Source organism: Psammomys obesus, unplaced genomic scaffold (assembly GCF_907164565.1).
Source record: "Psammomys obesus unplaced genomic scaffold, mPsaObe1.curated_primary_1811, whole genome shotgun sequence".
Classification (NCBI taxonomy): domain Eukaryota; kingdom Metazoa; phylum Chordata; class Mammalia; order Rodentia; family Muridae; genus Psammomys; species Psammomys obesus.
Genome location: NW_026585643.1, coordinates 5,689,642 through 5,715,606, shown reverse-complemented (window position 1 = coordinate 5,715,606; position 25,965 = coordinate 5,689,642). Strand labels below are relative to the sequence as shown.

Sequence of the window (25,965 nt, the reverse complement as noted above, 5' to 3'; positions counted from 1 at the left end):
TATCTATCTATCTATCTATCTATCTATCTATCTATCTATCTATCTATCTATCTATCTATCTATCTATAGATGTGCACATAATTGTGTGTGTGTGTGTGTGTGTGCACGCGCGCGTATGTAATGAGAGTCCCTGTTCCATTGGAAAAGAGCTTTGTATCACTGGTGTGCACACTTCAGCCAGGTCAGATCATTGTAAATATCAAAGGGGTCTCAATCTGAGCGTGTTTTACCCAGCAAACAGCCCCAAAGGGCATGCCCCAGGGGCTGTACCAAGTTGAACTGTGCGTATTTCCATGTGCCATGTTCTCATTTCAAGAAACCATAAGTTCAGCTTTTATGTATGAAGCTCAAAACTGTCATCCTCTTCCACTCTTCCCAGGCAACAAGGGCAGCCATCACTCAGCACTGCACAGACCTCGGGGATTTGCTGGGCAAAGAGAATGATGTCGCCCTCATCATCGACGGCCACACCCTGAAGTATGCACTCTCCTTTGAAGTCCGCAGAAGTTTCCTGGATCTGGCGCTCTCCTGCAAAGCAGTCATCTGCTGCAGGTGAGAATGCGTGGTTTGTGCCCAGTCGGTGATCTTGGTGTGTCTGTGCTGTGGTCTTTGGTAGGGGGCGACAAACAAATTGTAGGCTTCAAACCCTATGTTAAAAATAGACAAGGCTAAACAAAAACCTGAGTATATCTTTAGCTGTTGGTTCATAGAATTCTGCTCAAAAGCAGCAAAATGCTTTTGTTTCCTGTCACTCCATGGGGTGGTGTCATGCACATTTAGGATGGGGCTTCCCTCCCCAGTTAAACCTCTCTGATAACACCTTGACAGACACACCCAAATGCATACTTAATTATAGCAATAAGTGCTTATTAATTTAGTCAAGCCGACAATTAGAGCTAACCATTTCGACACCCGAGCAAGAGTCTTCATTGGTTCCTTGTGGAAGGTGGAAAGACTTTTGATACTAACATTCAACTAAGTGCACATAACATAGAGGTCCACTGCTGACAGAGATTTGAAAGTCAGACTGATGAAAATAATCGACTAGGAAGATAAGAGGGCACCATAGGCGAAGGGCCCATGACAGCCAGAAGGGTGAAAAGCCTGCTGGGAATCCTGTCTTCTATCATTTCTCATTGTCTAAGATGCTGAATTGCTAAGTGGGTGGGACCTGACTTCTGTGAGTTCCTCAATACTGGGAGTCATTATTGTTCTACCTGATCCTCAAGTCCTGGCTGGTCTGACTTCTGCCTGCCACCACCTCATTCGGCAAGGAGCAGTTCCCAGCTTGTTAGTGGCTGAAGCCAACAGTAGAATGGGGGACAACTGGAAACCACATGAACTAGCCTAGTAAACAGCAACTCAGAGCCAATAGGTTAACCCCTACCTATACAGGCTTTCAGGGGACAATCAAAGTAAGTCCAGCTGGGTTTCCAAGGGAAAACTGGACAGACTTACAGACGGCAGGAATAGACTTGCTTCCTAGCCAGCTGCTTTAAGCTAAAGAAAAACACCATTTGCTCCTTGTGCTTATGCTCCTGTCACCTGGCTTTGTGTGTCACACAGGTACAAACGTCAGGATGGCATGAGAAAGGGTTCAGACTGCAGTAGGCACTGAGGGCCGCTTTCAGCTTAAATGAATGACCATCTACTACATAGAAGTATTCATTAGAAAAAGGATCCCAGGTGGTTCCCAGCTTCCCTCCTCACAGGCAGCCTTGGCTTTTCCCCTGCTCTGATTTTACAACAACAACTACTGAACACTTACTTTATAAACAAAGCACTCAGGTGCTTCAGCTGTGTTCAGAAATGTACGCCAAATGTCATACATGACTTTGCATGAAAAGGTGGCCTTAATTCTCACTTTTCATATATAAAATACAATCATTTTGAGTTACACTTTTCTCTAAATACAGAAGAAAAAAATTCTTTTTTTTCAAACAAATAACTTTTCTGAGAAATTGTTATGTATTTTCTTATCAATATGGATTTGTAGATGATTGAAAACATAATTCATTCAATGCAGGCTAATGGTGGGATCTAGAAAAGATCATCCTGAGTGAGGTATCCCAGAAGCAGAAAGTACACACATGGTGTATACTCACTTATAAGTGGATATCAGACATATAATATAGGATAAACATACTAAAATCTATACACCTAAAGAAGCTAAGGAAGAAGGAGGACCATGGGTAAGATGATCAATCCTCACTCAGAAAGACAAATGGGATGGACATCAGAGGAGGGAAAAAACAGGGAACAGGACAGGAGCCTACCACAGAGGGCCTCTGAAAGACTCTACCCAGCAGGGTATCAAAGCAGATGCTGAGGCTCATAACCAAACTTTGGGCATAGTGCAGAGAATCTTATGAAATAAGGGGGAGATAGAAAGACCTGGAGGGGACAGGAGCTCTACAAGAAGAGCAACAGAACCAAGAAATCTGAGCCCAGGGTTTTTTTCTGAGACTGATACTCTAACCAAAGACCATTGATTGAGATAACCTAGAACTCCTGTACAGATGTAGCCCATGGCAGCTCAGTGTCCAAGTGGGTTTCCTAGTAATGGGAACAGGGGCTGTCTCTGACATGAACTCAGTGGCCTGCTCATTGATCACCTTCCCCTGAGGGTGGTGAGGAGCAACCTTACCAGGCCACAGAGGAGGACAATGCAGCCAATCCTGATAAGACCTGATAGGCTAGGGTCAGATGGAAGGGTAAGAGGACCTCCACTATTAGTGGACTTGGAGAGGGACATGGGAGGAGATGAGGGAGGGTAGGTGGGATTGGGAGGGAATGAGGGTGGGGGCTACAGCTGGGATATAAAGTGAATAAACTGTAATTAATATTAAAAAATTTAAAAATTTAAAAAAGAAAGAATTCCTTCAAACTAAGATAGATTTAAGTAGTAAAGGGGAATCATGGACCCCCACCAGGTCTCCAGTGGGCCCAGGCTCTCCCAAATATGTCCTCTCTACACTGAAAACTCTATATTCCAAGAGCAGGGACTCCATAAAGACACCCTTCAATCAGGCATATAGGCATGCAACTGTAGTCCTAACTACTCCGAAAACTCAGCCAGGAGGATTGTCTTAGTCTAAGATCCTTCTCACTGCTCCTTTTTGGGCATTTAAGTGTGCCTGCCTCAACCCATACACACTCAAATACCCACTCTGTAATATTTAGGTAAATGAGAATACATGGGTCTTTACTTGTATAATTTCTGACCTTGGAAGTTTATTATATATTTTGATTAAATTATACCCAATTTTCTTAATTACAGCTTGCTGTGCTCCAGTATTTTCTATGCAGTTAGAACTTTTTGCAAGGTCACGTGTAGTCAGCAGGAGGTGCCAGTCGGTTCACCATCAGGGCTCTTAGGTTTGTGTTGTTTGTTGCCCTGTAAGCTTCCACTCAAAAACAGTGTCAGTTGTGTTTGATATCTTCACTGTACATCCTAGGTGTCTTGGGAGCATTAAAGCTGTGGCCTCTGTTCTCTGGGACACGGTGTTTTAGAGTATTGGTGATGAGTCCTTGCATCTGCACTTCTGTTTGTCACAAGCAGCTGGCACGTTCAGCTTCTTACTTGACTTCTAGTTCCTTCTAGCATTTGTGGCTGATGGTGTTTGTCCTATCTTTCTTCTCTGTTGCTTTGATGAACCGCTAACTAAAAGCATCCTGGGTGGAGGGAAAGAGTTTATTTGGCTAACAAATCATGGTTGATCATCAGGGGAAGTCAGAGAAGGAACTTGAGGCAGAAACTGAATCAGAGACCATGAATGAATGGTGTTTAATAGTTTGCTTTTTTTTTTTTTTTTTTTTTTTTTTTTGAGTACATCCCGGGACTGCCTGCCCAGGGTTCTGGGCATACCCAGGGGTACAATGCCTACAGTGAGCTGGGCCCTCCCATGCCAATCATTAATCAAGAAAATGGTCCCCAGACTTGCCCAAAGCCAATCTAAGGCAATGCCTGAGCTGAGAGTCTCTAGTTTGTGTTGAGTTCACAAAGACAAACCAACACGTTTTTCCCTTCTTAAAAAATTATTTATTGTTGTTATTATTGTGTGTGAGGTAGGGTGGCATTGCACATGCCACGGTGCGGCTGTGAAGGTCAAAGGAGAAATCTGTAGAGTCCTTTCTCTCCCGCCTTTAGCTGGGGTCTGGAGACTGTACTTGGTTGCCAGGCTAGGGCAGCAAGCATGTGAGCATTCTTGCTGGCCCCCAATGGTTCTTCCTTGAGGTGATTTCTTCTTCTGTTGCTGTCACACTCTATCCTCTCCCCATAGATCCCACTGTGTCTGTTGTATTTCTGAGCTCTGGACATAGAGCCTATCATAGTCTCATCTTCATGTCTTCTCTCTATGTACTTCCCTCTTCTCAGTATCATCTTGACAAAGAATCATCCAGAGAACATTACAGAAAGGGGTGGTGGGTTCTAACATAAATGTGCCAGATGATGAAGCAATTCTATAGATATGTATAGACACAAAAGAATTGAAAAACAGGTACTTAAACAAATACGTATGTACATGTATTTATAGCAGTATTGTTCACAATAGCCAAAATGTGTCGACAACTCAGTGTCTACCTGTTCACAAGCGGATAAGCAAAGTAAAATCTATATTCAATGTCCGGCCATAGGGAAAAAATGAGACTTTGACACATGCTGTGATGCGCTGAAAATCAAAACTATGCTTGGCAAAGGAAGCCAGTCACAAAAGAGGCGGTGTATGGTGTTATTCCTTCAGTGTGGAGTACTCAGAGTGGACAAAAGGCTAAGAAGCTCAGCGAAGGGTGAAAGGAGGCACCTCTTCATGGCACAGGCTTTTCTTTCCAACGTGGTGAAATGTCCCAAAACTATGTTGTGGGGATAGTTGAGTTGTGATTGTGCTAAATGCCATTAGGTGTTTAATCTTTAAAGTGTGCTTTGAAAGGTTTATTTTTACTTTGTGTGTGTGTGTGTGTATGTGTGTGTGTGTGTGTGTGTGTGTGTGTGTGTGAGACGTGTGTGACATATGTTGGGTACCTGCAGAGGGCATCTTACCTTGTGGAGCTGTAGTGCTAGGCAGTTGTGAGCCACTCAACACAGGTACTAGAAACCAAACTCATAACCATGGAGCTATCTCTCCCGCCCTCAAAGGGTGAATTATCACAACTAAAAGTATATGTGTGTGAATAAAAGAATTTACCCAATTAAATTGAAGTTTGCTGAATTAAAAAGAATGAAATGCAGATCAAATGAAAAGAAAAAATGGTTCCTAGGCCATTCCTCCAGAGCAAGCAAACCTGGACGCAGGAATTTTACAAACACTGAGTGAGTGTGAAGGGCTGTCAGGACCAAGACTGGCAGCTCCCCAGTTAGCTTGCACACAGTATCCCCACCCGACCCCCCACTGGGCCTCAACCCAGAGTCTCATCAGGGTCCCAGACATTTTCATGCCTGCATTCTTTGAGCACTTTAAACTCAAAATGTGTCAGTAGCATTGGGTATGCCTGTATGTTCACTCTCCTATCACCTACTGATCCTCAGAATTACTGTCCCCCCCACACACACCTGTAGCAGCTCCACTTTCCACTTCATTGTGAGAGCGTTTTGTAGATAAACTAGGAACCTTTTGCAAGACTAAGCCACATACACCAATTACGAAATGGAGGTTAGAATTTCAAGTTCTTTCATTTGTTAATCCTGTTAACAAGCATAACCTTTGTCTTGTTTGTTAGTTTGTTTTTACAAATGAATAAATAAAGGCCTAAAATAATTGTCTTACACATGGTCTGATATAGCAAGGGCAAAGCTGGTATGGTGTAGATCTGAAAATGCCATGGCCTGGCTGTGCCTGTTGCTTTAGTCATGCGTGTATAATACTGTCCATACTCACAGTTTTCCTAGCAGCTTACCGCATTTAGGACTCTTCCCATCTAGTTTTAGAGGATTTGTTGCTCTCTAGAGAAAGAATGTTGATAGAAAATGTGTGAGCCATTTTCAACGTGTGTGAGGACTTCTCTGTTTTCTCTTTTTCCCTCCTCCCTTTTCTTTGAAGCTCTTTGTTTTTGTCAAAATGGAGATAAATTTCATAGCCTAAGCTGGTAGGGGTGAGCAGACTGTTGGCCTCCTGAGAGGATTCAGAAATGCTAAGTGACTGTGCCTCATCAGGAAAAGAGTCATGAAAGGCTCATCAGCATCTCCCACATGAGGGAGTCAGAAATGGCCCTGCCCCAGACCCTTTTCGAGAGCAGGGGATGATGGTGGCTGCTCAGCAGTGCCTAGTTAGCAAGTATGATTTATGGCTCTAAGTGTCTGGGCAGGAGATGAAGCCCGCAGTGGGGTCTACACTGGATGTGCATGGGAAGGGTAGCAGAGGTCATCATTCATATTCTTGGATGTGTTTAGACTTCTGTCTCTTGGGGTGGATTTAAAGTAAACATGTGAAGCCACAGAACAGAGACAGGAGTGAGAGGCGGAGGGTGCACTGGATAGCTTAAAAGACTTTGGAGGTTTGTTTTCCTAGCTAAGAATTATTTGTATTTCTTGTAGAAAAAAAAAAAATTAGAAAACAGAGATAAAGTGAAAGCAGCATCCACGGCACCACCAACTATCAATTCACTCTTTTAAGAGTTGGCACTACAATCTAGACTTTCTCTGCCTGCAAAAATATGTTTTCTTGCAAGGGGAGCTCCACAGGTACAAATCTGAAAGTGTATGAACATTTTCTACATGAAGAAGTAATATAAAACATGTGTGTAAGAGGCTGAACAGTGAGGTGGGGTGCAGCTCAGTGGTAACGCACTGCACCTTACCACTTTTCCAAGTGGACTTACCTAGCATACTTAAGGTCCTAGTTCAATACAAAAAAAGTGCTGAATAGTGTTTGATTATTGTGAGCAGCACTGTAAATATTTTTATAGTATACTTAAGAAAAATATGAGAATTTCCATTAGATGATAATGAGTCCAAGGGTAAGCAATCTGGAAATGTGTAATAAAATTTGTGCTCTTTGCTTGAGAAATTGAAGTAATCTGGAGAGAAATGCCAGAAGCTTTGTCCATGCTAGGACGGACACACACACACACACACACACATACACACACACACACATATATAATATGTATCATAATATATTTTATATATGTAATTGGATTGGCATAATACAGCATATAGATTGGTGTGTGTGCCAAACAATATACGTATATATACATATGTATATATACATAAATGTATATATGTATGCATATATGATTAACTCACCACAACACAAAAATAAAGCAATAATAAGCTAAAAAATAGAAAAATCAACACACACCAATGCTATACTGAGCAGAAGTACCCAGCTTTGAATATTTCAGCCAACCCTCATTCTCACTGCTAGCTCAGTCTTCTGTCATGTCCTGGACTTACCTGTCACCTACTCAGCCTGCATCCAGAACCCTGTACCTCTGGCCTAACTTTGATTACTTAGAAATGGCTTTTAATTTGTTCCTTCTCCATTTAGTCTTTAGCATTAATGGCTCACACTTGATAATGGTGTGTACAGTATCCTTCAACCTTCAAGTGACATACAGAATTATGTCAAAACAGTGTTCAGATGCGGTAATTAGAATTGTATCACCAATTGTATTTTCATTGGCCTCCATGTTGGTAGAGATCCAATCACACACTTGCAAAAATAAAACTGTTCTTTAGTCTCTTTCATGATGTGATTTCTTAACAGTGTGTGTATCCAGCTGTAAGCCAGCTTCCTGGTTGATGGTTTAATCCAGGGAGCATTATTAACCTGTCCAAGCTGTATACCTTCCTCTAGACTGTTTGTATTGTGGCTTAGCAAATTTTCAGATCTGTTGATTACTTGCAATTAAGGCAGAATTCATAATTTGTCTTTTTTCCCCATTTAGCTCTAACACAGTGTTATTTTCATGGTTAAGGCAGTTTCCCTTCATCCTTGTTAGTTTTGATACTCTTTTGAGAATGAGTACTCTCAGATGTAATGTTTCTTGAATAAAAACAGCTTCTAAAAATCTAAGAAATTTGAAAATATTTTTCTTGGTATATTTTAACAGTGTATCTCCAGAGTGAAAAATCATACTGATGTGCATCTCTTGATCTATACAAATATAACTTGCTTAATCCACAATAACCTGAATATCACCAGTCACTGCAGTATTAATCCAAACTAGGAAAAAGGAATGATTTTTAAATAATTGTTTCTGATTCCAAAAAGGTAAAAATTATTTTTTTAGGTCAAAGATGACATGTTTACAAAGGAAGGATTGTTTTCATATTAAATAATTCCTATTATTAGGGATTTTAATTCCCTTCCCACCAAGTGTTACAGATTTGGGTTTGTGTGTGTGAGAGAGAGAGAGAGAGAGAGAGAGAGAGAGAGAGAGAATCTGGGGAGATTGAACCCATGGCTTTGTGTATAACAGTGAGCTATGCCCCACCAGAAAACTTGCACCCTGTCGCTATATTTAACTCAGAGATAAACTAGAGAAAACTTAGCACGCCAACTCGATTGCTTATTTGTTGAGCTGTGCAGAGCTATAGGTTTGTCATAGAGCTGACAAACCTATGAATGAATACTGTGAGATGAAGAACTAGAGAAGCGCTTTTGTGAAAGAGCAAAGCCAAACTCATGGGACAGACACTGAGGTAAACAATCACGTGGCGTGGACACTGCAGAGTGAGCCTGACCCTTGGGGCTATGCAGTGATGCCGGGGAAACAGCCCTGGGAGACCTCTGCCTGCTCACTGAGGAAACTTAGGTCAGTTTCCTCTCCATGTTGGTAAGAAACCTATTTACAGGGCAGAAGGCCCCTCATTTGACTGTCACAGTCTAGAAGCTTCTGAAGTATCAGTGGTTCTGCTGCCATCTGTGTGTGGAACCACAGGTAGAGGGCGACACCAGAGCAGAGAGACGTGGCACGCTCCAAGCTTCTTCCCGTGTTCCTCTACCTCCTGCGTTCATGAGTGATTAACTCATCACCTGTCATTCCTGACAGTGATGCTTGCCAAATGAAATGCGGTGATTCCAGGCGAAACTGTGGCTCGAAATGCCAAAGCAGAAGCTCATATTTGGTGTTTGTTATTTCCTCACTAGAAAAACAAGAGTGAAAAAGTGAAAAACAGAGCTAGTTCAACATGTGGAATATGTCATGAATACTTCTGCCCCAAGTCCCGCCTTGTGATGACGTTTGTACTTCAAGAACATTTTGTTCATTTGCTGTGAAGAGGTTCAGAATGTGATCCATCAGTACAGGAAAGTGTCACATTAACTCCCATTAAGGAAAACAAAACAAAGCAAACCAACCCACCTTTCTCCTCACAATGTTGATACCTTTGTGACTGAGAGAATACAAGCAGTTCCTACATTAATTGGTCCCAAAGAAAATTATGTTTCCATTTTCCTGTGCTTACATCTGACATGTTGCCTCATGTTCTGCTCCTTGAGTTATCAACGTGCCCCCTTTTCTGATTTCTGCAGCACCCTGACCACTACTTCATTGGGATGCTTGATGAAAGCGGCCACCAAGACTCATGTCTATCCTAAATATTTGATGCTCTATTTTAAGCTGGCCACATCTAGGGCATCATTTTCCACAGTTGCTATGGTAGACAATGGAGCTAACTAACATTACATTTGTGGAGCCTGGGTGGGGCTCCAGTCTTCTGGCTGTAATGAAGTCCTGCCTCTGTCTGTGGCACTGAGGCAGCAGAGGTAGCATGTCTGCTGGACACCTGGGTTTCTGTTGTTTTCTGTTTGATCATTTGGCTGAGCTCTGCCAAGGTTGCAGGGTTGAATCTCCTGTGGCTTGTTCCCTGACAGACATACAAACAAGACAGGGGAAGACGACAGACAGACAGACATCCTCTCTGCACACTTGTCCATCAAATTCTTGACCCCTGCGTCATCTGAGAAATACAGCGAGCATTTGTTCTTATTCTAAGCAAGTACTCCTACAAATGTCTTTCACCACCTGGACACACCAGTCATTAAGACCAAAGTGAAGCAGAGTGGAGATAATCCCTGTACAAACACACAAGCGCCAGGATAAATCTGTCTGTCAGTCTTTTGTTCATTTTTCTTTGCTTTCGTTTGTTTTAATGGGTGGGTGGTATTTGAGGATATTAGAATTTTAGAAATCAGCGAGTCCTATGTTATCACAATATTTTTCCTTTTCTATAGAGGCTTGAACCTTGCAGTTTTTGTTTTCTTTTTAGAAAACCATGATGAACACACACTTAATTAATTTCCCTGAAATAGGATATAACAACAGTAAAAGATTAAAGACTTATACCTAAAACATAGAACATGTATGTGTGCTCTCAAGTCCCATGCTTCTGAACCCTGATGCTCTGCATTAAGATATGAATTGCCCACGGCTGAATTACCCAACCTGGGAATCAATGTCAACAGGGGATAGGATAATTTTTGAGAGGGGAACTTTTGAATAACCAACATTATTAATAGTTGAGATGATTACTTGTGCATCCAATTCACGTGCACAGCATGTGCTGGTGAGATTGAAATAGTTGGAGTTTATGTGTGAATCACTGCCCTGTCTCGAGACAATTCTGATGTTTCATTTTTAGTTATTTGAGATATAACTTGGAGATTGCAGTTGCCCTAGTGTGCTGTGGACTCTAGAGTTAACCCTCCTGTTGTGTTTTGGTACCTGGAATCTCGCCCCTCTCTAGTCCTCCCACTCTTGCCTTTCTGCTCTTGGTTCCTTTCTCTTGCCATGACAAACCCCTCTTCTACCCACAAGGCTGCTGGATTTCATCTTCTCTTTAAATGGATGGATAATAATGTTCTTTAGTCCACTCACCTGTTGGTGGACACTGTATCTGGGCTATTGTGAACACAGGAGTGAAGTCATCTCTAATATAGCAGCTTTCCTTTAGATTTTAAACATAGAAGCTGGATCATTTGGGAGTTCTGTTTCTGTCTTTTTTTTTTTTTAAAGAACCGCTGACTGCTTTTCATAATGAGTATACTGATTTATATTTCTACTAACAGAATTTCAAAGTCCCCCTTTCTCTGTTTTTTCACCAATTTCACTTATTCTTTTTTCTTCTTATTGTGTTTGTTGAAACAGGGTCTCACTCTCTATCCTACAGCTCTGCAGCTTCTAATAGAGCCCAGGATGGCCTCAGACTTGCTGTGATTTTCCTGCCTAGTTTCCCAAGAACAAGGATCACAGGTGTGAGCCACCTCTCCTGGCTTAATTTTTTGTCTTCATGGATGTGTAGGCACTTTAACAAGGGTGAGGTAGTATTTCAGTGTGCTTGGTTAATGTACTTTAGTGGTGATTAGGATGAACTTATGTCCTATAGAACTGTAATTAGATTTAGTCCAGGCTACATACAACAAATAGTGAAATGCATTAGGACCATGATTAATAATCAGTTTAAAAATTTTATCAACTGGAAAGGTAAAAAAACAAGCCAGATTTTCGTTTGGTTGGCTGTATTTTCATGTCCTTGATTTGAAAGCTGCTACCATGAATCTTCTCTATGAGTCCATGGCTAGGTCCTGGGCATCTCTACACTTCTGACTCAAGCATCTCAAGCTAAAGATTTTCTGTTCCCAATGTCACACACATTTATTTATATCATGTAGAGGAGAAGCATGGTCTTAAACCTTTCATAGGGCCTTCTGCTCTGGCTTGTCTATGAAGACCTGAGCCTATTTTCATTATTGTTTTGAAATGGCTTCATTTTAGTGATGTTGAACAGATAATCACACTACTGCACACCATCTGTGGGCCCACCCAGGCCCAAGGGAGGAGTCACCTAGTTATTGAGACGCTTTGTCGAATCAGTAGAAGTGATGTAATCTTTAACTGCCCTGTAGCTCACTCAGTCTGCTGGAGGGCCTGTAGTGAGAATTTTTGGTTTATCAAAAAACATAGAAATGTTATGTGAATATGTTTTTATTTGAATCCCAGGTGTGCAGATATGAGGCTGCTTCAGATTGCCCACAGTAGCTGACTGTGACTTGCCTCATGCTCTAGAAGGGGAATAATTTTGCTAGCTATAGATAGTTTCTTCAAGTGTATGACATTAGGAATTCTGGGGACTCTGAGAGGGTATACAAACAAGAGAACTCCAAGAGGGGTGGTAGTGGCTGCTGATCCTCCTGTTGTTGCTGCTGGTGGTGCTGGTTGCTGTTGGTTATGGTTTGTTGCAGTTTGTCAAGTGATCATTCACAAAGAGATGAGAAGAAATTGTAAATCTAGTTGGCAAAGATCAACCCTACCCTAAGGAACTTGATGCCCCTAATTAGCAGGAAGTAGTCTAGCAATAATTATGTTCCCTTTCCCTTCTAAACTTTCTTTCCTACCTAGTGTTGGGGATTGGAAGGATGGAATAAGGGTGGAAAGAGGTGGAAGAGAGTAAGGAAGCACTTGGAATGTAATGCCAGAAAAGGGAGAAATAAAAGGCTCAGACTCAGTGGCTGAGCAAAAGAGCCACAGTATCCCCCAGGAGGAAGGAAAAAACAAACTGTGCTTGAAGACAGATGGCAGCCCCACCTGGCCTGCATGCTTTTGGTGGGGCAAGGAGCTAAGTGTCTGGAGGGGGGAGGCCATACAGGGCAACAGGGTCACCAGAGATAAAGGAAGGGCGGACTAAGATTGCAAAATCACCATCAGTTTTACTAGTAATTATACAGTACATGCCTGCTAATGGTGCAGATCAGAACCATGACAAAGTAGGATGGCATCCTATACAAATTACAAATCTAAGGTAGTTTAAAGAGGCTATGATATCCTAGGGCATGCATTCACCTTAACTAAAACAAATTCTAAGTAACTGGGCTACTCAAAATAGAATTATGCTCCAAGACTGGAAGGGGCTGGTAATAGCTATGCTAGAGGCTGGTCAAGCAGTTATAATGTTTAATGTGATGGGAGGAAGAAGCCACACATATTGAACAGTAAAATAGCACAAGGAGAAAGAATATTGTTAAAGATCATTTGGGTGAAGGGTGGTACTCTGACCTATAAGAACAGATTCTATTTGATAATGCTGCTGTAGAACAATGTCACTCAGTGGCTTTAAGAACATAGGATAACAGCCAGGCAGTGGTGGCATATGCCTTTAATTCCAACACTCAAGAGACAAAGACAGGTGGATCTCTGTGAGTCTGAGGCCGACCTGATCTACAGAGTGAGTTCCAGGACAGCCAGGGCTACACAGAGAAACCTTATCTCAGAAAACAGAGAGAGAGAGAGAGAGAGAGAGAGAGAGAGAGAGAGAATGTGTGTGTGTGTGTGTGTGTGTGTGTGTTCTGTCTATTGTTCTATCCCTATCAACTACAATGATGCCCGATCCAGCCTTGATTTTTTTACTGGCTGAGCCGACATCCATCCTGTGACAGCTGCTGAAGTTGTGGTAAGAATGAGAGCAGTTGTCACATGTACAGTAAAATCATGGATGGTGTAATTCACATTCACTCTCCTTTATGTTTTTTTCCACTTCAGGATTTGTGCTCATCCACCCTAATACTCCTGGGAAATTGGCATCCATTGTTAGGGAAAGAAAAAAGCCTCTGGTGTCTGAATTCACATATTCTAAGTGGTAGCTAGATTACTAGAAGAAGACTAGTATCAAAACACTGACCAAAAAATCCTTGTGTAGGGTTGAGACCTCCTAGTCTTTCATTGATCCACTTTAGCATGTCTATTGTTATTGTTCTTATTCAGCTTATGTTTAGGCAGTCATGTTGGTGAGACTTTATGAGGTATAGCTTCTGATATTACTAGGAGATATAGAAAACTTCCTGATCTGAGACTCTGGCTCTTACACCCTTTCTGCCTTCTCTTCCTCAGTGTTTCCTGAGCTGTAGTATTAGAGTGGTTTTTTAGTATATCTATTGGAGCTGTGCTCTCCAACTCTGCATTTTCATTGGTTGTGGTTTTCTGTAGTGGTTTCCATCTATTACAAAAAGAAGTTTCCTTGATGAGAGGTCAGGACTGTACTTCTCTGTGGGTATGAGAAGAAATATTTAGAGTGCATTTAGGGATTATGCAGGTTTAGTAAAGTGGTGGTTGTAGGTTCTCCAAGATCCATGAGTTCACTAGCCCTGGGTAGTGGGCTAGGTTTCCAGTGCCAGACATTATTTGTCTCTTGTTGAGAAGATCTTATTAGAGAGATGTTGGTTACTATCAGGATATATGTGCCACTACTGCACCCATAGGGTTATTGTGCCATTGTGGTCCTGGCTGTGGTTCATAGGCATCACATGTTGATTGATTCCTTCCTTTCAAAAATCACATGAGGACTTCTGGTGCCCTGAAAGCTAGTCCCTAAAGGAAGGAACATTTAAGTCAATTTTAGCTCAGGGGTCTTTGAGCACTGTTTCTGAAGTGCATGGTGTCTTCAGCAATAGGGACTTACCTTCTACCAAAGGGGTCAATCAAGAAATTTTGGAAGTATCTTGAACAACCCTGCCCAAAACTCAAAAAAAGGCTTTTCATGCCTAGTGCTGTTTTGTTTCTTTCTTTATTTCTTTGTATGTTTGTTAAGTGGTCTTTGGCTCTTTGGAGGAAGCATCGTTATCCCAGAAACTTCTATCTAAATAATATATGAATATTATACACAGATGTACATATATTTTAGGTTTTCTTTTTCATTAATAGTATGATTGTTGTGATATTTTGAGACATATTTACTGTTCTCTTACCTTCCACCTTCCTTCTGTATTGATCTCTCTTCTCTTTCCCTAATTAGTGTTCTCCTGTCCCTCTTTTACTTGTTTATCTGACCAGATGACTTGTACCCTACAATTCCTCTCTCTATGGCTCCCCCCATGACCCTACCTCAGTAATTGTCCCTTTTTATTTTCCTGGTTCCCAGGCTACGTACACTCACACCTCAAGATTTGGAGTTAAGAGATCTGATGAGCAAGAACATGAGGTTTATCATTCTCGGTCTAGGCTACCTCACTGTCTTAGTTAGGGTCATTACTGATGTGATCAAACAGCGTAAAAAAAGCAAATTGGAGAGAAATGGTTTTATTTGGCTTATACTTCCATTGTTCATTATACAAGGAAGTCAGGTCAGGAACTCAAACAGGGCTGGAACCTGGAGGCAGAAGCTACTGCAGAGACCATGGAGGGGTGCTGCTTATGGGCTTGCACCTAAGGCTTGCTCAGCCTGCTTTCTTATGGAATTGAGAACCACCCACCCAGGGTTGGCCCCACCCATGTTGGGCTGAGCCCTGCACCATCAATTACTAATCAAGAAAATGGCCTACAGCCTGATCTTCCAAAGGCATTTTCTTGATTTAGGTTCCCTCACCTCAAAATAACTTTAGCTTGTGTCAGGTTGACATAAAACTATCCATCATACTCTTCAATATGTTCTAGCTGTAAAGAAAATGAAACCGTGAACTTTGCAGATAAATGGATGGAAGTAGAAAAGACCTGCTATACATTTTTAAAAGGTCACTCTTTAGTGCAGTGTGGAAAGGGCTTAAAGGAGGAGTATCCATTTGACAAACATCCACGTACTGATTATCGTAAGAGACTCTGGTAATGTGCAAATCAGACATAGCCAAAGCCTCACAGGGCTTAAGTTCTGGAACTCAACATTAGGTTTGCAAACCCAAGGGGAAAATAGAAAGAAAACATAGTGAGGTGCTTTGTGAATGAAGAGAGTTATAAATAATGTGGATATTAAATGTGGAAAACATGAACTGCTAGTTTAGTTTACCTTTCAGTCACAGTGTGTTTCTACATGGGGGTTGAAAAAGGCCAGGTCACACACACCATGGGTAGCATGAAGTTGGGTAATTCATCTCTTCTGGGAGGAAAGGGCTTTGTGAATCCTGTGGCTGGATGTGTGCTGCTGTCATCAGAGATGTTCACTGGGAAGGCATCTGATGGGTGCAACATCCCCGAGGATGGCAGACTGATGGAGGACTATGCTGACATTAGGTTATAGCAGCTTGAGTCAAAGTGGTGGCATTTAGTGTACTATACGTTCACATGAAAAGTGAGGTAAGGAGTGGTGAGCGACAAAAAGTGGAGTGTGGATGGCTCAGGATTTGGATGGTAATGCTAGTTGAGACCTGAGGGTGTGTGGTTTGTTTAGGTTTGGCCCCATAGACTCATGTGTTTGAATGCTTGGCCCATGGGGAATGGTACTATTAGGAGGCGTGGCTTTGCTGGAATAGGTGTGGGCTTGTTGAAGGAAGTATGTCACTGGTAGGCAGGCTTTGAGATCTCCTAGTGTTCAAGTCCCACTCAGAAGAGAGCCTCTTCCTGCTGCCTGTGGACCAAGATGTAGAACTCTCAGCTTCTCCAGCACCCTGTCTGCCTGCGTGCTGCCATGCTTCCCGCCATAATGGTAATAGAATGAACCTCTGAAACTAAATGTTGTCCTTTATAAATAAGACTTGTTGCCTTGGTCCTGGTGTCTCTTCACAGCAATGAAACCCTAAGACCAGGAGCTAGGCTTTCTACTGAGCTCTGTCCAGAATTATTTTATGTGACACTCAGAAAGTGACATAAACCTCTAAACTGAGTCTACCACCTTCAGCCAAAATCTCTGCTTAGGGAGGTAAGTCACTCACTCTAGACCCCGAAGCTGTAAAGCTTGATGAATGACTGTGCCTTTTACCAGTATAAAGAACTTTTACTTTGTTAGTTCTTTCCAAGCAGCGTTGAATAAAACACATGTGGCAGTTCCGATCAGACACCCAATAACAAACCATGGAGGGAAAACCCAGATGAAACAAAACCACTGTGGCCCATTCCCTCAGGCCATGCACAGTGAGTGGCTGTCTCTTGACAGCCACGCCTCCCTTCTGAGAGATCCGGAGGCCTAACCTGATTGCTTCTAGTATACTTGAAGCACATGCTAGTATGTCTTGCAGCACGTGCCAGGCATCTAGTTCCTCAAGGTGTGGCACACACCTAGTGCACAGAGGTGGGTTTAAGAATTGAAGTGAAGCCTGCTTGCTATTAACATTTTAATTTCCTGCCTCCAACACACGTGATGCATTTTCGCTTGATAGTACAGAACAGTCCAGGCTGAGGACGAAAAGGAAATGACAAGTACACAGAAGTAGTCAAGGCTTGGATGGGTGGCTGACAGGAGGGCTTTGGCCATGTGTGCGTCTTTGAGAATAAGGTCTGCGTACCCCAGGGCCTGTTCTCTTCATGGCAGTACTCGGTGATCATTGGATTGTAGCATGTGTTCTGGGTTTCAGAGCAGCATAATGATGGCACGAAAGCAGGGTTGAGATTACCATTTTGCCATAAAGGAGAGCAGATATTTCAAAACTTGGTGTTTATACATATTTCTTGAGTTGAAACAAGTCTTGGATTGTAAAGTTTATTAGGGAATTTCTTAAAATTTCAGAGCCTCCGGGACAGAAAAATGTAAATGACTATAGCTATGGATAGGTGGGTTTTTCACTTACTAGTCAGCTTTTGAACTCTTTTGTTATCAGCCCCAGTATCCTGAGCCTCATGGCCTCTTCCTGAGCATGCTCCATGGTTTTGACTGTGAGTGATGGCAGATACACAAACCAAGAGCCCATTTGCTCTCTCTTACTCTGCCGCTAAACTGTAGTGTCCAAATAGTTAATAATTTATTTATTTTTGTTTGCTTGTTTGATTCCGTGGTGTTTTGTTCCGTTCCCGATAAGCTATAAAAGTTAATACTGCCCTAAAAAGAAAAACAAAGGCCTCAGAGGAGCCGGCAGCAACTGGGGAACATCTGGAGGACCCCTCTTGAGACACCGTGAATCTAAGGAAGGAAGCCAGAGGTTTTGTGTCTTTTTAGCCAAGAACAACAAAGATTAAATCACTAGTAAATTGTTTTAAATTGAGGTTTTCTACTTTTATTTAAAGTGGAGGATTTATGCATGTGTCCTCTTTACTGAATGACAGCAAGGCCGTCTGTTACAATTAGCTCCTGGCGTTGCTTAGAACTGGACATTTGGTCATCTGCCGCAGAGACAGACAGAGAGGGATGCTATAGAGTGGCAGAGGGAGTGGAAGGGTCTCTCTGCTCCCATGGCAGAGCATTCCTGCATGTGTGTGGACACCGGATACAGGCCAAGGCTTTTGTCTTGTTCCTGTTTGAATTAGGACGACCTTAAAGGGCTCTTGGGTGGTTTGGGGATGCGAAGGCCCCTGGTACTCTTTGGCAGACCATTGAGACCCCATCCCCCAAACCAGTAGGAGGAATGTTGTGCCTGCCTCCAGGCTTTCCCTTTGGAATGTCTTTCCACTTCATTTCTTCAAGGCTAACACAGCTCAAGCCCGACTTCTAGGGCAGCCTGCACTCTCCCTTAGGAGTTGGCCAGATGCAGTTTGCTCTTAGGAGGAAAGTCAGATTCCTGCTCCCTTGAGCATGGGGGCTCTCTCGAAGCCAGAGAGTGGCTTTCCTGAGGTGACTGAAGCTGTGCTTCTTCCCTGTGGACAATTAGTGAGAAGGGTTCTTTCCGCTGGGGAAACTAAGTGGGTGAGGATGTGTCTTGTGTGAACATTTCCTGAGGAGATAAGCAAACATCTTTTCACCCCCGGCTGGGTGCCAGAAACAGTTCAAGGGAATGATTCCAGTCAAGGAGAAGCTTGATGAGCAACGGTTTAATTCAAGTTATTGCAGGAACATAGGCAGCTTACCCTGAAGACAACGGCTCTCCATGCAGTCCAGCATATTCTCAGGGACTGGCAAGGCTTTCTGAGTCCCTCTTTCAGTAGAGGCTAACTGCCTGCTCCTCGGGGAGAGGAGGGGCCTCGGCTGCCTCTCCCTGTCTCCATGGCTGATGATTAAGGAGGTGGCTCTTGTTCATGCCTCAGCAGTTATCCTGGCTGCTGAGAATTCAAGAGCTAGTTAGTGTCGCTTGTGTAGGACTTGGACACCAAACAGAGCCCCAGGGGTCCTCAAGTCTCTACCTTCAGTGCCCCACTCACTGTACAGGGTTCACGGATGAAACTCACATCTACATGTTTGTAAGGCAAGAATTTTACCAATCGAACCATCCCCCCGCCTGGTTCTTGCTTATTGATGAGTGTTCAACCTTCAGCAAGTTCTGTGTTGTGGCCCTCATGAACCTCCTACTAAGTGCTTACAAAACCTCTGGCCAAGGCCCTGGGCTGGTGCAAGGACTAGAACTGGAGGCTGAGGCCCTGAGCCATGAGTGTCTTAAAAAAGAAAAAAGAAAAAACTTTATTGAGACACAAGTCATTGGCCAACAATCCAGCCATTTAGGTGTTTAAGTCAGTGTTTCATAATCAACTCACAGATAAATACACCTTCATCTCAAATCAGTTCTAGAACCCTTTCATCCCCTCAGAGAGAAAACCTGTGATACTTTTGTAGCCATAGTCCTAAGCAGCTGCTTACCAACTTTCTGTCTCTGTAAAATGCACCCATTTTCAGCCTCCTGTGCAAAGTGGATCTTACAGCTGGTAATTTTTCATCTGGCTTCCTTTTCAGTGCCTTCTTACCTCCTAGGGGTGGATAATTCTCTGTTGTACGCACATGGCATATTTTGTTTATCTGTTTATTAGCTGGTGGACAATTGGATGAGTCCCATCTTTTCTTTGAACACCTGTCAATGGGCTTTTATGTGGATGTATTTTCATCACTGCCAGATGTGCCCAGCTGTGGGTTGCACTGTCAAGCTGTTTCTGCATCTGCTATCTCCCTTCCCACCAGCAGCATTCAGGGTTCTAATTTGCTCAGGCTGTCACCATTGTTGCTTGTCATGTGATGTGTCCTGTGATGCTCAAGTTAATGGCCATCATGTTGGATGTACAGTTGGCATTTCAGAGTGATCCGTGGATCTGAGCCCTGCAACAATGTTCTCTGCTAACAAATGGCCCTCAGTTGAGTTTCTCCTTCCTCAGGGTGGCTTTACCTCATCCTTATTTCACTGTGGACTCTGTAACTGGGTTGTATTCTTGGAGCCTTACCACAGCACTCTTTGGTTCTAGCCATCTCTGACTAAGACTTTTGTGAGTTCCTAATCTCCCAAAGTGTTATCTACATTGGTGAGGTGCAGGGGCTTCATGGCTGACCTCAGCCTGGCTCTGGTTCTTGCTCAGACCCTGATTTACTTATACATCCAGGGTGTGCTTTGACACATCTGACCTTCCTTCCTGCAAGTCTTCTCTTTTACATAGCGACTCCCCACCTCCTGGAAGAGCCTTCTCTCAAACTACTACAGCCAGTATTAGTTTGTGGACATGATGCATTGCTTTGTGTTGGTTAAGACTGTTGTCTGTACATACCAAGAATGCATGTGGCACAGGAGTCTCTGACCAAGGAATCCTTCCTCAGTAAGGCTCTGTGCACCTAAGAGTGCCTCCTTCCTTCTATGCCAGTTAGCCACTCCCATTATTTTCATTGTTCCCTAATAATTAAACATTTTAGTACAATTACTTATTTTCTTAGTGCAGTATGTGTACACAAGCACACATGTGCACAAGCGACAGCATGCATTTGGAGACTTGTGGAAGTCCATGCTCTCCTTCCACCGTGGGGACCCAGGCACTGAGTTCAGGTCATCAGGCTTGCTAGCAGGCACCGTTATCCCTCTCTGGCCCCAGCCTTCTCCCCAGCCCCTTCTCCATATTTCTTAACTTCTCTGTGATCAGTATTACTATCTGTTTGCTCTGTAGCTAAAGGCCTATAAATGGAATTGCACTGTTTTCTGAAGTATGTTTTTTGTCACTGAAGGTTGCTTATGTTTAATCCATGTTAACTCATGTAGATATAGTATGTTCATCTTCACTGCTGCATAAAATTCTATTGGATAAATACTACCACAACTTTTTATTCTCCTGTTAATAGATATTTGGCTTGTTGCCAGACAGGCTTTTCCATGCAATGTGACTACAAAAATAGTACAAACTCCCTTGTTTAAATATTTTTATAATGTATAATATGTTAGGGTAGAATTGCTTGGTATTGGAGAACACACTTATCTAACCTCACTAAATAATGCAGAATTATATCCTTGAGTGAGTTCATAAAAGGCATTTAGGTATAAATTCTTGCCAAGGTGTACTTTTAGGGTTTGTCCAGACTGGACTATGAAATGATATATCCTGGTTCTAATTTTTTATCTCTCTCGTTGTTAATGAAATGAGTTTTTAAATTTAAATTTAATTTTTATAATTTATTTACGTTACAACCCGATTGTAGCCCCTCCCTTGTCTCCTCCTGATCCCACCCTCCCACTCTCTTCCCCCCTATTTTCTACCCCTATTTTTCAGAAAGGCAAAACTCCTCTTCCCCTACCAGCTGATCCCATCCTATTAAGTCTCAGTAGGACTGCCTGCATCCTCTTCCTCTATGGCCTGGCAAGCACCCCACCACCAGCAGCAGCAGGAAGTGATCAAATTGCAGGCATCAGAGTCCATGCCAGAGACCGCCTCTGCTCGCCTTACTAGGGAACTCACATGGAGACTGGGCTGCCTATTGGTCACTTCTGGGATTTAGATCCTCTTTATACATGGTCCTTGGTTGACACATCGGTCTCTGTAGGTCTCCATGGCCCTGGCTCTCTTGGTCTCTTTCAGAGGACATCTATGGTAGGCTCTCATTCTGTTCCTCTCTTCAACCTCTTCCAGCATCTATTCTATTTGCCCTTCTTACTTAGTGTCTTTAAGTCTGTGGATTGTAGTATGTTTATCCTGTATTATATGGCTAATATCCGCTAATAGGTGAGTATATTCCATGTGACCTTTTCTGGTTTTGGGTTACCTCATTCAGGATGATCTTTTCTAGTGCCACCCTTTTGCCTGCAAATGAAATGACAGTCTTCAGCATTGACAATGTGTTATTATCTTAGTATCTCTGGTCCCTCTATAGGAATTGGACTCAGAAGATTTCTTCTGATTACCGTGTGGCCATAACTGCTTTTCCCATCCTCTCCCACTGGGGTTTTCTGTATTATTTTAAAATAGCATTCAACTGACGCTTCTTTGTTGTTGGAAGATCTGTGTAGCTAGAGCATTCTGCGCATGTGAGCAAAGACTGTGCTGATTGCTGACATTTGGGGTGGGTAGAGATGGAGAGAGAAGAGTTTATAGCAACTTTCTAATACACACCAGGATTCCTACCCTCTGCGTGATCTCCAAGGATATCAGGGCTTTACCTGCATCGTTTGGTTCTGTTACATGGTACAACTGACCTTTAAAGGCAAAGATTACCTGGGTGGGCCCGTGCTGTTGATAGGCCATTTACCTCTGGTGGGGATGTGTGGGAATGTAAGTCAGCAGTAAACCGCGTGCTCAGCGTCTACAGGGCTCTGGGTCCTGTCCCTGGGACCACAACAGTGGCCTATCAGTCCACCCACCTAGGTTGAAAGAAAATAGGTTTGTAAAATGAAGAGAATTTAATGGGCTGTTGTTTATTTGAAGGAGGAGGAGGCTATACACTAAGAGAAGCAGGTGGCCTCTGGGAACCTGGAGTGGTCCAAGTGGCTGCTGACACAATCATGGGGATCTCGGCTCCATACTCTGTGGATATGAACTCCGCCACAGCAATGTAAGCTTGGAAGGTGACCCAGATTAGAAGTCAGCCTGGCCAAGCGCCTGGATTTTTAACCCTAGGCAGCCATCAGGATGAAACCTACCCTGTTAGAGTAGAGAAGTTGACGCTCACTAGCCTCCTAAATGTGAAATGGTATTTCCCAGTTCTAATTTTATATTTTCCTCTTTGTGAGTGAGACAACAGGGATCCTGATGGTATCATAGATTCCCATACCATGCTGATAAACTCATCTCTCCCCTTCTCTGCCTGCCCCAAAGCAGCAGTTACTACACACTTTACAAATGTGTAAAGTGACTGATAGATGGATGCTCTTATCATAAAGCTGAGGCAGATGAGTTCAGTGAACACAGCTGTGTGCTTTTGGAGATGGTCCTGTGACAGTACTTGAACAATTTCAGAAGATAGCTAACATACGTATTCAGCATTCAGGAGACAGATCTAGCCTGGGGACAGATTTGTAGGACTGTCGTGGATAGGTGGGCTTTGAAAATGTGACCTGAAGATGAGTTGGGCAGGCAGAAGGTGAGCACAGAGCCTGGAGCAGTACTGTCTGGTGTTGAATGAGAGCCAGGGCCTGAGGGGATGGAAGTCACATAACTTCCATGGTTATCAAATCTGTGAGGTTCTGTCATGTACTAACCACTCTCGCCTGCTCTTTTCTCCATTTCACAAGCTAACTGTGGCATATGGGTCCACAGCACATACCTCTCCTCCTTGGGTTGTTCTCTGAGATCAGGGAGACAGAGAAGTAGGTGTTATGTTGAAGTTCCCTTCAATAAGAGTATCTTGTGTTAGGAACTCAAAAAAGAACGGAAACCATGTCCCTGTTTCCAAGGTATCATAGAAGTATTGGCACAAGTTGTTCTTGAAGTGTCTGGACAAACCTATGGTCATGTGCTGTCAACCATGTCAACCTTAAGGGGGCTTCCTCATCCAGCAACCAGAGAACACACAGGAAATCAAACAGCCTGACACTAAAAGACTTCCCTTAAGTCTTCCAGTTAACCATTCTACTTTCTACTTTCTGTCTTCATGGTTACATATCTGGAAAGCCTTGCCAAAAGTTTTAGTTCAACAGTGGGAATGAGCCTAGAAGCTTTCTACACACTCTGAGATCGGGGTTAGGAATGGGGATATCAACCATGGTGATGTATAAGTCTCCTTCAAACCCTTGGTTTGGCTTGTTCTACTCAGGCCTTCTGAATGAGTATTCCCAGAGCTGAAAGCACACCAGAAAACCCCTCACCAGGGTGCAGGCACTGGGGAAAGGGAACAGCGTCGTCTTGCAGATATGGTCCCTTACGCTCTAGGCCTGAGGTTGTCTGTCTGGTTAAGTTGCCCAGGTCACCATGAGCGACTGTCACACAAGTCTAGCTTGGGAAGCAGGTGGCTGCCTTTGCCAGCTCCTGTCAATGGCATGGTTCTCTAGCTGGCCTTAACCATAGGGGTTTTGTGAATGATGAAGGAAATACACCGCAGTGGAGCAAGAATGTTGAGATGGCAGATGAAGCTGGGAGGGTGGCTTTTAGGGCTAGAAGCTGAGACTCTCCTTGCTCTACTGAATGCTTTCCTGTTACTGGAGATTTTGCGCCATTGATCAGTTAATGCTGGATGTTGCTTCCTGTGTGGCTTTCTCTTTGTCTCTTGTGCCCCTGGCTTCACCTTGGTTTTGTGCCAGACATTCACATTCCTTAAAACATCTCTGTCCTTTTACTGTACACTACTCTGTTGTTTCTGACGTCCAACCGTGCCCCCCCCCCATATTGACATCGAGAAGAAATTGTCCATGAGGAAATACATGTAAATGGTATGACTAGAGAGATCCAGGCAGATTTTATTTCTTATTTGATCAGTAGTTTTAAGCTGTATCTCCAAAGGGACCACAAAAGTTCAGTCTGGTGACCTATGGTTAGACATCACATGCTGTGGGATAACAAGAAAACCAGCGTGTGTGACTGAAGATTCTTATTGTACCACAACAACTAGAAGGTTTTGTTTGTGTTCTTTGTTTCATGCATGTGGACATGTCTTTCATCTGACAAGAAAACTAAGCCTCAGCAAAGGTGAGTACCTTCACAAGCTTACGCCTTGCCTATGCACGTGGTACCTTTCCATGTGCAGGTTGGTAGGCTGAACAGGGAGCTCAGGAAAGTGTTTTGGATTTGTGTCTTTCAAATGCATCAGTGGTATGCAGCATTTAAAGAAACACTTTGGTGAGTTCTTTTGCAGGGAGAATCACTTTCTTATTGGTGTGGAGTAGATGGTACTGTCCTGTGTAGAGACTGAGAGGAGTCGCTACAGCGAGAGGGTGGGAGGGAGTTGGGGACCCTGAGGTAAGAGAAGGAAGAGACTGAGGGCACTGCGGTGAGAGACACAGTGTACGGTGATAAGATGATAGGAAAGGCCATGGAATCACAGTAAGTGTTACTGTGACTAACTTTGTGAAGCATGTGACAGGGAAGAAGGGAAGGGCAGGATAGAGTAAAGATGTGTTTCCCTCCTCCCAGTGTCCCACATACATAGCATCAGCTTAAATGGTTTAAAATGCAGTTATTCTCTGAAGGTTCTGAGACCTCGGGGGTGGGGGTGGGGAATCTGTTTCCTTGTGTCTTTTAGCTTCCAGAGATATGAGGCCAGGGAGCTGTGTGACCAGAGCAGCTGTCCTGGAACAAGAGTGAAGTCAGGGTGTGTCCAAACCCTGAAAATCTCATCTTGAGACAGGAGTAGGACAGCTCCCTCCCTGCCCTGGGCTTGCATGTCCTGGTGCACATAGTCTTATGATTCCCCACCTCTGCCACCCTTGAGGTGGTCATGTAGCCTGGCGGACTTCCTGTCTTGATAAGGCCATGTCCAGTAAGCACTTGGAATTCCTCTTCAGGAAAATAAGGCATTCCCAGCACCCTGGCTTCAGCCAATGATGTAAACTCACCCCCAAAGCATCTACCTACTCCCAAAGATTTAAATAACCACCCCCACCCCTAGTTAAACCATATTTCTCGCCGAAGCTGTCTCATGAAAAGGGCTTTTCTCTGTGTGCTCACCTCCGACTAAGAATTTAAGCTTCCCTCCCTCCAGCCTGGCTCCGTGTGCAATGAGCCTGGATACTCTGAGGGAAGAAGCAGAAGCAGGGTGGCGATGAGGATGCTAAACTCTAACGTCGTTTTAGTTTGCATACTCTCTGTATCCCTTCCTCCATCTTTACAGCATGCCCATCCAGCATCTCCTGGGCCTCCGGCCCCATGTGCTTTCTTTTGTAGTGAAACCCCCTTTCTGTGCACACTTAAGACTACATTTAGTGTTTCGCCCTGGGGCATCTCAGATAAGCTCCCCATCTCAAGATCCAGAATTCCACAGAAACTTCCTTTATTTTATTTTATTTTATTTTATTTTATTTTATTTTATTTTATTTTATTTTATTTTATTTTATTTTATTTTATTTTATTTTA

At 43.2% G+C, this 25,965-nt stretch overlaps 1 protein-coding gene across 3 annotated transcripts in view; it reads left to right on the top strand.

Annotated features, from left to right (window-relative positions):
* Positions 1 to 25,965, top strand: part of Atp8a2 (ATPase phospholipid transporting 8A2) — a 504,296-nt gene that overhangs the window by 233,179 nt on the left and 245,152 nt on the right. For all 3 annotated transcript variants that reach the window (XM_055617218.1, XM_055617234.1, XM_055617226.1), the window contains one exon: positions 380 to 552. In XM_055617218.1, coding sequence (XP_055473193.1) covers positions 380 to 552 — 173 coding nt within the window. The remainder of the gene's footprint in view (positions 1 to 379; positions 553 to 25,965) is intronic.